At 43.4% G+C, this 17978-nt stretch overlaps 1 protein-coding gene across 3 annotated transcripts in view; it reads right to left on the reverse strand.

Annotated features, from left to right (window-relative positions):
- macrod2 (mono-ADP ribosylhydrolase 2) overlaps window positions 1–17978 on the reverse strand; it is a 659853-nt gene that overhangs the window by 9898 nt on the left and 631977 nt on the right. Inside the window, exons 12-13 of one of the 3 annotated variants that reach the window (XM_029120510.2) lie at window positions 16859–16942; window positions 15801–15836 (exon numbers count right to left, since the gene is read on the reverse strand). In XM_029120510.2, the coding sequence (XP_028976343.1) occupies window positions 15801–15836; window positions 16859–16942 (120 nt within the window). Of the gene's footprint in view, window positions 1–15800; window positions 15840–16858; window positions 16943–17978 lie in introns of all 3 variants that reach the window. The other 2 variants (XM_029120509.2, XM_029120511.2) reach the window with 2 other exon arrangements.

A 17978-nucleotide genomic window follows, 5' to 3' on the forward strand; every position in this document is an offset into this window, starting at 1 on the left:
TCATGGCTGTGTGCTGGATGTTATGCACCTGTGAGCCATGGGTGTGGTTCAAACACCTGAAGCCCTTAATTAGTTGGGGTGTCCACCAGTGGCGGCTGCTGGTCTTTCAAAGAGGGGAAGCTCATTTTCGGCCTACATTATAACCCTCTGATGGTCTTCCTTTGTAGTGACACTTGGGGTCTTTGGGGTCTTTTGGAACCCAGACAATAACATTTAATTTTGCAACAGAACAATATTTTTGTATTTTTTTTTACAAATATAATTTTACTAGCTAGCCTAGCCTACTACTGTATATGAATGAATGAAGTAACTATCTAAAAAAAAAAAATTAAACTTTGTAAAACTGAAACAAGGATTGTGGTGTAGCCTATAATTGTGTGAAATGTATGATGCAAATCGGCTTGCAATTTCGCCAAACAAATATCAAGAAATATTGCAGCAGTTTGTCTTTTGAATACACTGGAGAAATCCGCGATGGGACTGAGCGAGAAATAGCTTCAGTGACTTCTTATAGTACAGACCGCTGTCAGTCAAAAGGGATGCAGTTTGACAGATCGTCAGATCCTCCAATCATCACGCGGAAGCCCGGAGTCCGGGCCAGCCTACTCCTCATTCACCCCCAGAGACGCTGAGCGTCCGTGGGCAGGACAATAATCGCAGCATTTATCCAATCACTGTCTACTTTCGGAGCACTGAAAAAAACTTCTAAGCAGCCCCATTGAAGTCAATGGACGCTCGGCTTCAACAGGGAAATGCACTGTGACGCTGCGGGATTGTATGAGAAGAAAATCGAGTCAGCCGACCTGTAGCTGATTCTGAACTAACTAGTTTTAGAGATGAATGTGTTTTAACACAATTTTAGTCAACAAAATGTTTACACAATAGTACATATTTGACATGTGGTGGACACCAGTGGGGATTTCTATAAGACTGCAAGGGGAGCTTCCCTTGCAGTCTTAAAGAAATCCCCACTGGTGTCCACATACTTATAGCCATATAGTGTGTATTATATCTAAGGATTTGTAATATCAGTAGACACAGCAACAGACCTCAACGAATATGAATGTGTCTCTGTGTAACTATTTCATAATTCATAATGTATAGTCCAATGTTCTATTCTGACCTACTAATTTCAACTTTCTGTTGTTGGCTAAAATGGACGGCGACTTTCCCCGACTGTTATCGTAGAATGCAAGGTCACCCTGCAGGTGGTTCTGAATTTATTAATGTCTTCTGAGAAATCATTGAGTCTTATCGAGGGAGAGGTTTTGTCAAGGTTGAGACAGAAAGGCCTATTCTGTGTTTTCATACCAACAACTAGATGGCATTGGGTCCACCATACAGTATTTGGCCAAATATGGTCTGTCTTTCTACTAAAACTCTATACGTGAGCTGTTCTAAAATGTCCCATTTGATGTCACTAATGAATTATTACAAGGGACAATGTCATGCAAAACCAAGTGTACTGTAAACTGAGATTCACAGTAGGTTTTTTGGAAAATAATGGAACCCCACAGTTTTTGGTATAGTCTGTCTGCTCTTTTCTTTGTCAATAAAATATATATGAGACATATGTATGAGATACAACTGATTTTTTCATAACCCCTCAACTACCAATATCAGAAATCATTAACCAGTAACACTTTAATTAAATCAAACCATCCGGCAAAGAGGCCCTGATGGAGAACAGAACACTAGGCACCCCCACTGAGACATTATATTATAGTTAGGATTATTATTATGGTTCTGATTATTACAGTTCTGACAATTATGGTTCTGATTATTATAATAAATATTATGGTTCTGATTAATATTGTGATTATTATTATCAATATTATGGTACTGATTAATATTGTGATTATTATTATCAGTATTATGGTTCTGATTATTACTATCAATATTATGGTTCTGATTAATATTGTGATCATTAGGATCTTTTTTGGGGTTATGATAATTTTAGTTGTGATTATTATGATTACTAGATGATGTTAACTACTGTTATCATCCTGATTAATATTATTAAATCATTATTATGTTATTGACCACCCCAGTACGCTGAGATGAGTGGGCGGGGCCCGGTTAGGGTTGTCCAACCTCATCCTCCTTTCAAAGACAGCTGAGTTAAAACCTTGGAGACGGGGGAGAAGCCCGTCTGGCACACTCCACTTCCTGTCTGATACAAACACAGACATTTCTCATTTCCTGTGGAGACAGGATGGCCTTATTTCTGTCCACGTGTGGGGCCAGGTTCATCCCTGTCCTGACATGGGCCGCTATTTCTCACAGGCTTTAATCTCCCTCGATTTCCGTCTTTCTCTATTTCTTTTCAACTCTCTGTCTCCCATTTCCTTCTCTTATCTTAACTTGGGACAAGTGTGAGAGGACATAGGTCCCATGTAGTCCGGTCCAAGAAGCTTGCACTGCTAAGATTGTGTGTTTGATTCTGAATGGGGTCCAGTGTAAAGTTTGCACCCACTAGTGTAAGTTGATTAGGATAAGGGGGTCTGTTAAATATAAAAGACTTGTACCTTTTTGGGGGGGCTTTCTGACTCTGTTGTTCTGTCTCTTAGACCTGACATAACACAATGTATTGGTGAAGCATTAGATTGTTTCTGAAAAACAGAAGCCCAAAGCCAAATTATCTTCTGTCTCCTAAATGAATGGAATGTAGAGAGTGTAATTTTCTGCTTGTCTGCATATGGATTTGACTTATGCCTGAGTCTCTATATCTCTCCCTTCTCTCGTTCCATTCCTCTCTCGCGCTCCATCTTTCCTGTCCTTCTCACTCTATCTACCTCTCCCTCTCTCTTCTCCCCACCGACCCGCTGATGTGATTTGTCTCTAGGATGTGCTGTTTGAAGGGCTGACTAGAGAATTCCGCCCACACACAGATGCACACAAGAACAGAGAGTAATCAGCCACTCCCTCTTACAAGTAGTGAAACTTTCATTTAGGCATGGCACATCTCTACATTAAAACGAATCACTTGCAAAACACAGTGGGCTTGCAGAACAGTTCTTTCCCTAATAATATTAACGGCAGGTCCGTAAGGTCATGGAGACTCTTCCGCAAAAGCCTCATGAACTAAACCTTATTTTCTCCCTTTTTCACCACCATGATTTGTCGAGAATTAGTGAAAAAAAAGGATCCGATTTTGTCTGTCTGTGTAAACATGCTCTTTGAATGTCACTACACTTCATCTATTCAGGCTTTTCCCTGTTCCTACCTGACCGTAGGAATACAGAAAGCTCTGTGAGCGATAACACTCCCTAGCCAGTTCAATAAATCCAAAGGTCATGTGTAGGATTTGGAATTGTCCTGAAAAATAACTGGCCAATGTTAATTCCTGTATCCTTGTATACAAACACATGTTCATTGTGTTCTTCTTCTGCAAATTTTTTCAAGCCGTGGATGTAGGTGGGAATTCACACCGGTGGGAGCTGTGGCCATCTGGTCAGACGCTGGTGGATCCATTTCCACCTGGTGCTGAAATGTAATACAGAGGTTTGGGTTTTGCAGGGGGACTATGTGTTATGTCAGGTTCCGGACATGTCCATTTAGTGCTCACAGTCCAGTATGTGCCCTGGCGATAGTTTATGTTCTCCCTTTAGAGGATGAATTAGCTGTTTATGGTTTGAAGGCAACTAGAATCTAAAGTCAGATTTATATGACAGGGTACGTTTGACTACCTGTATATCCCTGGCTTCATATCATGCCCTCTAGACCCTCCTCCCTTCTCCAGACCATCTCAGGAGACCTTTCTCCCATTCTTCACCTCCCACTCTTCACTGAGCACTAAGTCTGTTCCAGTGGACTTCAAGATAGCCAGAGTCATTCCTGTCTTAAAGGAACCAACACTTAACCCCTCTGATATCAAAAACTATCTCCCTCCTGTCTGGATGTCTCTGGCTCTGCACAATCCAGACTATATATAGACTGCTCCTACCAGGTGATGTAGGGGGGATTGGAGCTGCTTACTGGTGTTCCCCAAGGTTCTGTTCCTGGCCCTCTCCACTTCTGTCAATACAGCATTTCCACATCTCTGTCAAATCCTCCCATTCGTATCACTGCTATACAGATGAAACTGACCCGAAACCCAGGTGACAACATGAATCTCTATGCGCCTGGCTGACATCTTAACTTGGATGTCGGCTGCCCACCACCTCAAGCTTAACCTTGACAAGACTGAGCTGCACTTCATCCGTGGGAAGGCCTGTATGCGCCAGGAATAATCCATCGTGGTTGACAACTGCCCAACGACACACTGTCGTTCTCTGCTAACATCAAGGCAGTGAGTTGCTCCTGCAGGTTCCTGCTCTACGAAATTCACAGAATACGACTTCACCTCATACAGGAAGCAGCTCAGGTACTCACCCAGGCGCTTGTCATCTCACATCTGGATTAAAGGAACTCAGTCTTAGGAGGGCTCCCAGGGTGTCCTACCAAACCCAAGCAACTCATTCAGAATGCAGAGACTCGCCTGGTTCAACCGCCCCAAGTTCTCCCACGATACTCGCTTCTTTGCACACAACACTGGCCTACCAGTTGAAGGTTGTGCCCACTTCAAGACTTTAGTTCTTCCCTACTGAGTAACAAGAGGAGCTTCTCCTCCCTAGAGTACCTTCAGCCAATGCTTACATCCCTACCCCGACTATTCAGTTTGCTACCTCTGGGCTCTTGGCTGTCTCATTCCTTCTGGGCAGTACCAGATCCACACATTCAAAACTATTCTCCGTCCTGGCACCTCAAGGGTGCCACCTGCCTCCCCTGGAGGTTAGGATATTAGTCTCTGCCAATTTTCAGAAAACCTCCAAAAACCTAAAATAGTTCCACTTCCATCAGCTCTGTTGTCAGTTGTCTTTCGTAAACTTTGCTGATTATGTTTGTTATGTATATCATTTGAGTGGTGTTCTTTCCAGTCTTTGGTTGATAACTAATTCATTGATTAGAATTCTCTCACTTTTAAGCTGCGTGGTTGTTTCACCTAGCTTTTCTAATGTCTGCACTTACTGTCAGTCGCTCTGGAGAAGAGCATCTGCTAAATGACAAATATATATAATATGTACTGATGTACCGAAAGGTCAGGACAAAAACATCCAATGAATCACAATCACCAAATCACAACACGGTAAAATAAAACAGCATCTATTTAGAAACCGAAACAGAAGCCAATATTTGACCATGATTACTGATAAAAACCTAAGAAAAACCTTGAAATTAGCACAGCCTTGATATTGACAAGAGTAGACACAGGAAAACAGCACCCTGTAGAGGAGAGGCGGGGCAGTCACTGCACCACAACAGAGACTGGGCTGCATTTACTGCCAAAATGTCTGAAATACAGCATCATTTCCCAAAATCAGAGTCCATTATTCAAAGTTTAAAGCCCTCTCTGATGTGAGTGGACAACCCTGCTGTCGGACTGCAGTGAAAAACAAAGGCAGGGGTCATATAGAATTCTTCACAGACAATCACAAGAGCAGGATACACCCAGACACAAATAGATTCATTACTGAGATGAAGAAAAAGCAAATATTTAAGTGAGCAATATCTAGAAGAACGCTGATTCCACTTTCACAAATCCTTTCATACAGTACAGGAGTAAGATGGTGAAAACCGTACAGTAACAGCAGTAAAGCACAGTGACAGAAACAGTCCTGCTTCAAGAGGAACTGCTTACATTTTTCATAACAAGCTGAAGAGCTTGATACTTTCTGTCATCCTGACTTTCAAGGAGGGGCGACTCATCAATTATGTGTGTGTGTGTGTGTGTGCGTGTTTAAGCGTAAGAGTGCTTTTGTGTGTGTGTGTGTATGTGTGCGTGTTTAAGTGTAAGAGTGCTTTTGTGTGTGTGTGTGTATGTGTGCGTGTTTAAGTGTAAGAGTGCTTTTGTGTGTGTGTGTGTGTGTGTGTGTGTGTGTGTTATACGTTTTTCTTAGTGTTTGTTTGAGCCTAACAATATATTTTTTCCCCCAGACTTTTCTAACGCTCAAGATGTGTTGTCACAACTGATAAGACTGCTGGCAGACACAGTACATCCTGTCTTTCAGATGATTCCTCTGTCGCCATTTTCCTCCGCCAATGGGCAGGCAAGGAACAGGATAAGAGAGCTGATCAAAAGACGGATGTTTAAAGCACGGAGACAGAGAGAGAGAGAGACAGAGAGAGAGAGAGAGGGAGAGAGAGAGGGAGACAGAGAGAGACAGACAGACAGACAGAGAGAGGAAGGGAAAGCCTGGCCTTTGTAGCCTATTAGAAGAGGCCACCTCTCGTCCTCCCCTCTCCTCCTTTTTCTCCTCCTCCCCTCTCCTGCACCTCCTTTGATGCCGTTTCAAGGCCATAGGTGATCGGATAATGGAGGGGTGGCGACAATGCCGGTGTTATTGCCAACATGGGCCAAAAAACTGACCACAGAATCCAGAGCCTTTTGATGTTCTCTGTATTCCTCATCAGTTGTCAAAGGGAGAGAGAGCACAAAATGGAGCCCCATCCCTGTTCTGGTGTGGAGATGGAAAGATGGGAATAAAAATCATCATCTCTGGCAAAAAAAAGTATTTGTTGTTGTGGGAACGAATGCAAGTAGCTGTAGATGGATGGGTGTGTCTTAGCTGTTGGAATTGATATCTTTATGCTAAGTGTTATGAATTATTGTCTCACGTTCATTTATTTAAACCTCATTTTGACAGGGAGTCATGTTCAGACCATCTTTCACAAAGTTAGACATCAAATGCAAATATGAAATGCAAAACAGTAAGACAAAAAAAAAAAAATCAGCAAAAGGAAACACACTCTTCAGTAAACGGCTCTCCTGCTATTATAGGACTCACTTAAGGATTACATTATTTTAGTTATCAATTGCACAAAGTACGTAAAAATATAACTCCCACTTTTAACCCAACTGCTTGAAATTAGGCAGGTGCAAGGAACTACCACAATAGATGCTTACAATGCTGTTGGAATGTATTCAGACCCTTCACTTTCTCTGCATTTCATGTTATGGACTTGAATGATAGTTTATGATATTTTTTTTGCCATAAATCTACACATAATACACCATATGGTGTTCCTTTGACATCATGCCCAGGGTTTTATTGTGACCTGCACTGTGCAGATCAGAGCATGCTGACAGGTGTGGCCCTTTTAAAATCATGTCCAATCAATGACATTTGCCACAGGTGGAGTCTAATCAGGCTCTATTGATCTCGAGGATGATCAAAGGACAGAGGATGCATTTAAACAGAATTTGGGGTCATGCCAGAGGCCTGAATTCTTATGTACAGTGGGGAGAACAAGGTTTTCCTACTTACAAAGCATGTAGAGGTCTGTAATCTTTATCATAGGTACACTTCAATTGTGAGAGACGGAATAAAAAAAAAATCCACAACATAACATTGTATGATTTTTAAATCATTAATTTGCATTTTATTGCATCACATAAGTATTTGATCACCTACCAACCAGTAAGAATTCCGGCTCTCACAGACCTGTTAGTTTTTCTTTAAGAAGCCCTCCGGTTCTCCACTCATTACCTGTATTAACTGCACCTGTTTGAACTTGTTACCTGTATAAAAGACACCTGTCCACACACTCAATCAAACAGACATCAACCTCTCCACAATGGCCAAGTCCAGAGAGCTGTGTAAGGACATCAGGGATAAAATTGTAGACCTGCACAAGGCTGGGATGGGCTACAGGACAATAGGCAAGCAGCTTGGTGAGAAGGCGACAACTGTTGGCGCAATTATTAGAAAATGGAAGAAGTTCAAGATGACGGTCATTCTCCCTCGGTCTGGGATCTCACCTCGTGGGGCATCAATGATCATGAGGAAGGTGAGGGATCATCCCAGAACTACACGGCAGGACCTGGTCAATGACCTGAAGAGAGCTGGGACCACAGTCTCAAATAAAACCATTACTAACACACTACGCCGTCATGGATTAAAATCCTGCAGCGTCATTGGCAAACTCCAGGCCTGTCAGAAGATTGCCAATGACCATCTGGATGATCCAGAGGAGGAATGGGAGAAGGTTATGTGGTCTGATGAGACAAAAATATAGCTTTTTGGTCTAAACTCCACTTGCCGTGTCTGGAGGAAGAAGAAGGATGAGTACAACCCCAAGAACACCATTCCAACCGTAAAGCATGGAGGTGGAAACATCATTCTTTGGGGATGTTTTTCTGAAAGGGGCAGGACGACTGCACCGTATTGAGGGGAGGATGGATGGGGCCATGTATTGCGAGATCTTGGCCAACAACCTTCCCTCAGTAAGAGCATTGAAGATGGGTCGTGGCTGGGTCTTCCAGCATGACCACTACCCGAAACACACAGCCAGGGCAACTAAGGAGTGGCTCTGTAAGAAGCATATCAAGGTCCTGGAGTGGCCTAGCCAGTCTCCAGGCCTGAACCCAATAGAAAATCTTTGGAGGGAGCTGAAAGTCCGTATTGCCCAGCGACAGCCCCGAAACCTGACGGATCTGGAGAAGGTCTGTATGGAGGAGTGGGCCAAAATGCTGCAAACCTGGTCAAGAACTACAGGAAACTATGAACTCTGTAATTTCAAACAAAGGATTCTGTACCAAATATTAAGTTCTGCTTTTCTGATGTATGAAATACTTATGTCATGCAATAAAAAGCAAATTAATTACTTAAAGATCATACAATGTGACTTTCTGGATTTTTGTTTTAGATTCCGTCACTCACATTTGAAAAGTACCTATGATAAAAATTACAGACCTCTACATGCTTTGTAAGTGGGAAAACCTGCAAAATCACAGTGTATCAAATACTTGTTCTCCCCACTGTACATAAAATATTTTAATTTAAAAGTTTCAATAAAATGGCACAGATTTATGACAACTTGTTTTAGCCATTATAACAGAGCAACATTTGGAGAAAGTCTATAACAGAACAAAATGTGGAGAAAGCCCAAAGGCACTGTAAGTCCAAATGGTATACGCCTACAGTACCATCCAGGAATGGATTCTGTCTGTTTTCTCCATTTAAACCTATAAAGTTAAAGATATCATCCGCTAAATTACTACATATAAAACTCAAAAAGCAAGAAACCTGTGATCTGTAATGTTCAGTCCACACCGTATTTAACCAAGACACACCCGTAGTTAACCAAGACACACCCGTAGTTAACCAAGACACACCCGTAGTTAACCAAGACACACCCGTAGTTAACCAAGACACACCCGTATTTAACCAAGACCCACCCGTAGTTAACCAAGACACACCCGTAGTTAACCAAGACACACCCATAGTTAACCAAGACACACCCGTAGTTAACCAAGACACACCCGTAGTTAACCAAGACACATCCGTATTTAACCAAGACACACCCATAGTTAACCAAGACACACCCATAGTTAACCAAGACACACCTGTAGTTAACCAAGACACACCCATCGTTAACCAAGACACACCGTAGTTAACCAAGACACCCGTAGTTAACCAAGACACACCCATAGTTAACCAAGACACACCCATAGTTAACCAAGACACACCCGTAGTTAACCAAGACACACCCGTAGTTAACCAAGACACAACAGTAGTTAACCAAGACACACCCATAGTTAACCAAGACCCACCCGTAGTTAACCAAGACACACCCGTAGTTAACCAAGACACACCCGTAGTTAACCAAGACACACCCGTAGTTAACCAAGACACACCCGTATTTAACCAAGACCCACCCGTAGTTAACCAAGACACACCCATAGTTAACCAAGACACACCCATAGTTAACCAAGACACACCCGTAGTTAACCAAGACACACCCGTAGTTAACCAAGACACACCCGTATTTAACCAAGACACACCCATAGTTAACCAAGACACACCCATAGTTAACCAAGACACACCTGTAGTTAACCAAGACACACCCATAGTTAACCAAGACACACCCGTAGTTAACCAAGACACACCCGTAGTTAACCAAGACACACCCATAGTTAACCAAGACACACCCGTAGTTAACCAAGACACACCCGTAGTTAACCAAGACACACCCGTAGTTAACCAAGACACACCCGTAGTAAACCAAGACACACCCGTAGTAAACCAAGACCCACCCGTAATTAACCAAGACACACCCATAGTTAACCAAGACACACCCGTAGTTAACCAAGACACACCCGTAATTAACCAAGACATAGTCCACCAGAACTTCAGTCAGACATCCACTCCGCTTCCCCGGTCCAAGCCATCAATCAAACATCCACAGTCGTCTGCCAAGTGCTAATTTTCTGCTGACGACCCTTAGCCACACGGCACAGCTACAAAGCCGCTACCAGCCCTCAGAAATTACATTTACATCAATAGCGTCCCATAGTGCTTGAAACAGCCTAAAGCTAAAAAGTCCAGAAACGCCAATTAAGTGGAAGACCGATTAGACTATTCAACTAGCAACAGGGTTCATACTGAGAGAAATAATATAATAAGACAAGCATGCCAGAACATTTGGTAAAGAGGAGGGAGGAGACAGCATCACAGAGAGAAAGACAGAGAGAAGCAGAGAGGACAGAGAAGGAGAGATCAACAGGGAGAGACTGAAGAGAAAAGTGTAAGGGAGGGATGAAGCCAGACAAGGAAAACAGAGAAAGCAAGTTAGAGAGAGGGATAGAGAGACATATTGCTTATTTATTTTACAATTATTTGAAGTTGCATGATAACACATTGTCATGGAGAGCAGCGACCTGGGAGATATTAGGGTCAATTGCATTGCTCAGGGAGTGACCCTCGGATTCTCCAGGCCAATATCCATGAGCAATGAACATAAAAGAACCTTAAAATCACACTACAAAGTGCTAAGTAAAGAAGTACCCCCTTATCCAGTTAGTACTAATGCTAAGTTCACAAACCACTAGTACCGACCCAATCTCAGACAATCTGGTCAAACCGGAATCAAAGTAACTTCAAACTTCAAAGCTAGTTGGCTCTCAACAGACGGTTCCCAGTAGCACACCACTGTCAATGATAGGGAGAAAACACGTACTGATTCAGTAAGCACAGCTTGGCCAGGAAGACTGGTGGAAACAGGCTGGCCCGGCTACCCAGAGAGGACAGGTTGTCGTCAGTCAGCCTTCAGACACCTTTTCCACTATGAGGCGTTAAAGTGATGTTTTCTTTCACTAAATTCAATACGAATCCGGTGAATATGAAAGGGAAACAGGGAACTCAAAGGATGTCTTATTTTTATCGGAAGAACAACCTCTTTGTGCCACATCAGCTGACAAACATACGCCCACCTCTCTGACAAATCCGTACGGACAGTTGGGGACATTACAAAACATTTTCTTTACTAATTATTTAATTACTGTCCATTCATATCTTACTGTAATTTCCTGTTAACTGTTATTACTCATTGAGGACCAGTATTTTTCTTATCTTTATTTTTGACGTCATTGGTTTTATTTTTGTCTTCTTGTGTCCTTTGGAAAAAGGGGGTAAAGGGAAGGAGAGGGTTAGACATTATAAAAGAACGATAGAAGGGGAGAAAGAGGGAAAGAATGAGCAAGTAAGCGAGAGAGAGAGACGGGCCGTGTGTGCTGACAGAAATGAAATAAAAAAGTGTAATAACAATAACAGAATACAACTTCCTTTGATTTATTAACAAAAAGATAAGATACCCTTCTATGGTTTTGTAAAATATCTGCCTGTCCCTGTTGTTTATGTGAAAACAGAATTACTTTCACCTCAAAAGTGAAAAGAAAAGCTGAGCTGTTGCTCTGTGTATGTAAGTCGAAGACAAGTCTTCTACTCTGTTCTACAACTAATATTAATTTAGGCCAGCGAGGAGTTTCATTCAAAAACGACCAGTCCGACACAAACCATGTGTGCATTTGTGCGTGTGTGCATTTGTGCGTGTGTGCGTGTGTGCATGTGTGTGTGTGCATGTGTGCGTGTGTGTGCATGTGTGGAGGAAAGAGGGAGTGAGAGAGTCAGCAAGCAGAGAGAAAGAGTGAGACCAGGCTGAGACGGTGGAAAGAGAGAGGGACTGAGTTGGTATAATGACGCCTTCTTCCTCTTTCATGTTGAGATACTCGTGATTGCCTGCTGTGAGGGTCTGTCTCCCCCTCTGTCCAACGCCTCCATCGGACTCCCTCGTAGGATCAGTCCCATTACAGATCTCCCCCTGCATCCCTACGGCCTCCCCCCCAAACCCACTCTCGCCTCACTGCCTCCCCCATCTTCATGCTCAGGTGGAGAAAGCAAAGCACTTTTCTAAGTGTCCTCTCCTCCTGTCCTTTACAGACAGACAAGCACATGCTCTCTCACTGCTCCCCGTGTCCTTCATAAACAGACAATGCCCTGCTATCTGACTGGTCTCTGACTGTGCTCCTACACTTCAATCAGCCTCTCCACCCTGGCCTGTTCACCTGGAAAACAAAAAGCATTCATGTAGAGTCTAAAAAGTATCATCTGTGCTCCTGTCCCTGGAGAGAGACGAGGAGCTGCTCCTGCACTCCCACTGTACTCCCACTACAATCAGCCCCAAGCCGTGGCCAGCAGACTCTTCAATGGAAGAGAAGTACCAAGGACAATGTGCAGCTGGGTAATTTTAAGACACAGCCTGCCAGTTGTCTTCTTCAGACACTCAGTTGACCATGCCAGGAAACCATTGACCTGTATATTTATATTTAAGTGTAAGAACAAATGCTCTTACCCAGATCCATTTAAAGAAGCAGTTAGATTAAACGGTCTTGCTCAAGGGTGCATAAAAAGATCCCTGTTTTTGGGATTCAAAGTATTAACCTTTCGGTTATTGAATCTACTGTCTCTCTAATCACTAGGCCACTCTGCTGTTGCCTGGTTACCCTTGCTTTGGCCAAACTATACACTGCGACCACAAACATTCTTGGCTTCTCCGCAAAGAGCCTTGATCTGAACAGACTTCTCGCCTACAAAAACAATGAACCATTTGATTGATCCCCGCAAAACTAGCACTCTCGGTTTGTGCAAGAACAAGCGGACAAATGCTTCAGACGCCTGGCTTGCATTCCAGATCGCGTCCTTTGTCATGCAGCTTCCACATGATTTTCACTGATCCTTGTGTGTCTCGGCCGGGTCCTGCACCTGCTTCGGTCCGGTTGTCGTGCTGAACTGTGGAGAAGTGCTCCGCTTGGTTTAGATGGCCATATATGAGCCTGTATGGAAATGACCAACAGAAGGGAACATTCTACTTTGTCCGTAACCCTGGTTCCCTGGGCAATGTCCTGGCGTCATCGAGATGTGACAAGGGAGGATGGATCTCGAATGAATGATGAGAAGGCCAAGCGGCAATCGTATCACCTAGAAGGACAGCTGGGATGAATCCTCATTCGCCTGGGAAGGCCAGAATTTGGGATGTCTTTGAGTAAAGCTATTTGTCCTATTTGATCTTGGCTGTGTTGTAGACATTTAATTTGTGGAGTACTATCTAATTTAATCTAATTTGGTTTCAGGTCATTGTATTCATTGTGTCTGCCTTACGTACTATTTAAAGAGTTTTGTGATGAGGTTTGATGAGGTTTGTGTCTCTGCCAGAAATGGGACCCTACTGCAATGTAGTGCACTACTTCTAACACTACAAAGGGAATAGTGTGCCACTTGGACCTATAGACTGTAGATATCGAATTTGGCAGAAAAGCAACGCTGCATGAAGGAAAAACACATTTCAGTTTTCCTCTATCTTTGGTTTATTTATTAGTTGCTTAAGGCTAAGATAGCGAGAGAGAGAGAGAGCTACAGAGAGTGAAAGAAAGAGAGAAGGAAAGAGAAAGGAGAGATAAGACAGAAAAGAGAGTAATAAGAGAGCGATAAAAGGAGAGAGAAAGGCAGCAGAGAGAGAGAGGGGGGGGAGGGAAAGAAAGAAAGAGGGAGAACGTTAAAGAGGAAGAAAGAGAAAGAGAGAGGGAAAGATACGGAGATAGAGTTTTTTATTTATGGGTATTTCACACAGAGTTACTGAGGCAAACACTGCTGCGCATGTCAACTTCACCAATATAGTGCAGAACAATTTGACTGACTGTCTTAGACAGCTAAATAGCATCTCTTTTCAATCTAAATTATACATGTACATGCATATATTTATACAAGTGTGTGAATATTGACGTTACAGCCCAGTATTGCCTAGTTCATGTCATGCAAACAGTCATGTTCACTTGTAATACTCTGTTTTGTTCTCAAATTTCCCTCAGCAACAATACAGACAATATGAAGAAACCGTACGAATTACAGTGGATACCATATTACACTATATTACTGTGAACAGATGACAGTGAGGGCGATCATAATTAACCACACATATGCAGTATATAGGTGGCGTGCCTTAGAAAGTATTCAGTCCCCTTCACTTTCTCCACATCGTTTTGTGTTGTAGACTGAAGTCATAATTCATCCAATATTTTTTTTTAAATGCCAAAATGTGATATTGGTACACAATATCGCACAATGACAAAGCAAAAAACTTTGTGTAACAAAAAAATTCTTAGAAATGTGGGCCAATGTATCACAACATTCCAAATGAAGCTCAAATGCATCCTGTGTCCTTTGATCATTCGTTCGTTGTCTCAGGATCTTAATCCACTGGCGACAAATTCAACTGAAAGGACATGATTTAGATCAGCAAATCACCTTTCTATATGAGGTCCCACACTTCACATTGCATGTAAGAGCAAAAACCAAGGCATGAAGTGAAAGGAAATCAGAGATGTTGAGGCATCGATCTGGGGAAGGTTCTAAAATAATTCCTAAAGTATTCAATGTTCCCAGCAGCACAGTACATTGTTAACTGGAAGATGTTTGGAACCACCAAGACTCTTCCTAGAGCTGGACACCCAGCCAAACTAAGGAACCCCAATAGAAGAACATTGGTGACCAAGGACCCAATGGCCACTTCAAAAGAGCTTAGGAGTTTCTCTGCAGAGATGGGAGAACCTGCCAGAAGGACAACAATCTCTGCAGCACTCAATCAGGCATTTAAGATGGAGTGGCTCGACTGAAGCCACTCCTGAGTAAAAGGAATACGACATGCTGCCTAAAGGACACTGAGAGAATGAGGAGAAAGATTCCCTGGTTTGATGAGACCCAAATTAAAATATTAGTCCTGAATGCCAAGTGCTACATCTGATGAAAACAAGGTACCACTTATCACCTGGCTAATACAATCCCTACAGTGAAGGAAGGGTGGTAGGAGCCTCATGCTATGGGGATGTTTCTCAACACGGGCTGGGAGGCTGGTCAGAATTGAGGGAAGGATAAAAAACAAGAAGCTAAATACAGACTGATGATGAAGAAACCTTGATCCAGAGTACACAGGACCTCAGACTGGGGCCAAGACAATGCTAGAGCGGGTTCACGTCTATGAATGTCGTCCTGTGGCCTAGCCAAACCTGGACTTGAATCCTATTGAACATCTGTGAGGAGACCTGAAGATCACAGTTCACCAGAACTCCCCTCCAATCTGACAGAGCTTTGGATAATCTATAAAGAAGAATGAAAGAAACTTCCGAGGTCCAGGTGTTTAAAGTTAGTGTAGACATACCCAAGGAAACATCAAGCTGTGATTGCTGCAAAATATGCTTCTACATACTCTGAATACTTATGTACATTTAAAATTTTTGGTTTAAAAAAAAAACTTTGTCAATATAGAGTATTGTGTATACATGGATGTAAAAAAATTGCAAAAGTACAGGGTTCTGAATATTTTTCAAAAGGCAAGTGGCTGTGTGTGTGTGGCCGTGTGTGTGTGGCCATGTGTGTGTGTGTGTTTATGACTGTACCTTACATTTCTTATAATTTTATTGATCTTACCAGTTGGACCCCCTTGGGGATTTTTCATCAGTGTTTCTGCTACAACAACGAGAAGAAAAGACTCACTTAAAAAACAAACTTCATCCATTTAAAAACGAAACTTCATACGCACGTATACACAGGCATGCACGCACACACACACACACACACACACTCTCTTTCTCTCCCTGATTAACAATAAACTGTCCAACATAACAGCATTCTGTCTGTCTCCAAACTCTTGCATCCATTATTCATTCCTTCTTTTAGTCCTCCCATCATGATAACTAGGCTTTTTATTACTTCTTTTAATGAAGCTGGTTTAAACTGTGTGGCCGAGAGGCAGACATCGTGATGACAGTTTTCAGTTTTAATAATGACAGTAGCTGACTTGAGCAGTGTGGGTCGGGGGAACAGTGAGGGTTATGGGGGTCATTGAGAGTCAGGGGGGACAGTGAGGGTTAAGGGGGTCATTGAGGGTCAGGGGGGACAGTGAGGGTCAGGGGGGACAGTAAGGGTCAGGGGGACAGTGAGGGTCAGGGGTGTCATTGAGGGTCAGGGGGGTCATTGAGGGTCAGGGGGGACAGTGAGGGTCAGGGGGGTCATTGAGGGTCAGGGGGGTCATTGAGGGTCAGGGGTGTCATTGCGGGTCAGGGGTGTCATTGAGGGTCAGGGGGGACAGTGAGGGTCAGGGGGGACAGTAAGGGTCAGGGGGACAGTGAGGGTCAGGGGTGTCATTGAGGGTCAGGGGGGTCATTGAGGGTCAGGGGGGTCATTGAGGGTCAGGGGGGACAGTAAGGGTCAGGGGGACAGTGAGGGTCAGGGGGACAGTGAGGGTCAGGGGTGTCATTGAGGGTCAGGGGGGTCATTGAGGGTCAGGGGGGTCATTGAGGGTCAGGGGGGACAGTAAGGGTCAGGGGGACAGTGAGGGTCAGGGGTGTCATTGAGGGTCAGGGGGGACAGTGAGGGTCAGGGGGGTCATTGAGGGTCAGGGGGGTCATTGAGGGTCAGGGGGGACAGTGAGGGTCAGGGGGGACAGTAAGGGTCAGGGGGGACACAACATAGTAGGAACATCTTACTTGCAGCAGACTCCGCCATTTCTTCTGGCTCCTCTTCAATTATTTCTTCCTTCACCTCAGATGTTTCTTCTGGTTTATTGTCTCCTGGACATGAACATTTGACTTCATGTGATTGTGATATTATTTTATGAACTGAACATACACAAACCAAAAGGATTATTAGGATCACCATACTAATACTGTGTTTGACCCCCTTTCGCCTTCAGAACTGCCTTAATTCTACGTGGCATTGATTCAACAAGGTACTGAAAGCATTCTTTAGAAATGTTGGCCCATATTGATAGGATAGCATCTTGCAGTTGATGGAGATTTGTGGGATGCACATCCAGGGCACGAAGCTCCCGTTCCACCACATCCCAGATGCTCTATTGGGTTGAGATCTGGTGACTGTGGGGGCCATTTCAGTACAGTGAACTCATTGTCATGTTCAAGAAACCAATTTGAAATGATTCGAGCTTTGTGACATGGTGCATTATCCTGCTGGAAGTAGCCATCAGAGGATGGGTACATTGTGGTCATAAACGGATGGACATGGTCAGAAACAATGCTCAGGTAGGCCGTGGCATTTAAACGATGCCCAAGGGACCTAAAGTGTGCCATGAAAACATCCCCCACACCATTACACCACCACCAGCAGCCTGCACAGTGGTAACAAGGCATGATGGATCCATGTTCTCATTCTGTTCACGCCAAATTCTGACTCTACTATCTGAATGTCTCAACAGAAATCGAGACTCATCAGACCAGGCAACGTTCTTCCAGTCTTCAACTGTCCAATTTTGGTGAGCTTGTGCAAATTGTAGCCTCTTTTTCCTATTTGTAATGGAGATGAGTGGTACCCAGTGGGGTCTTCTGCTGTTGTAGCCCACCCGCCTCAAGGTTGTGCGTGTTGTGGCTTCACAAATGCTTTGCTGCATACCTCGGTTGTAACAAGTGGTTATTTCAGTCAAAGTTGCTCTTCTATCAGCTTGAATCAGTCGGCCCATTCTCCTCTGACCTCTAGCATCAACAAGGCATTTTCGCCCACAGGACTGCCGCATACTGGATGTTTTTCCCTTTTCACACCATTCTTTGTAAACCCTAGAAATGGTTGTGCGTGAAAATCCCAGTAACTGAGCAG

This window comes from Esox lucius, chromosome 6, assembly GCF_011004845.1.
Source record: "Esox lucius isolate fEsoLuc1 chromosome 6, fEsoLuc1.pri, whole genome shotgun sequence".
Classification (NCBI taxonomy): domain Eukaryota; kingdom Metazoa; phylum Chordata; class Actinopteri; order Esociformes; family Esocidae; genus Esox; species Esox lucius.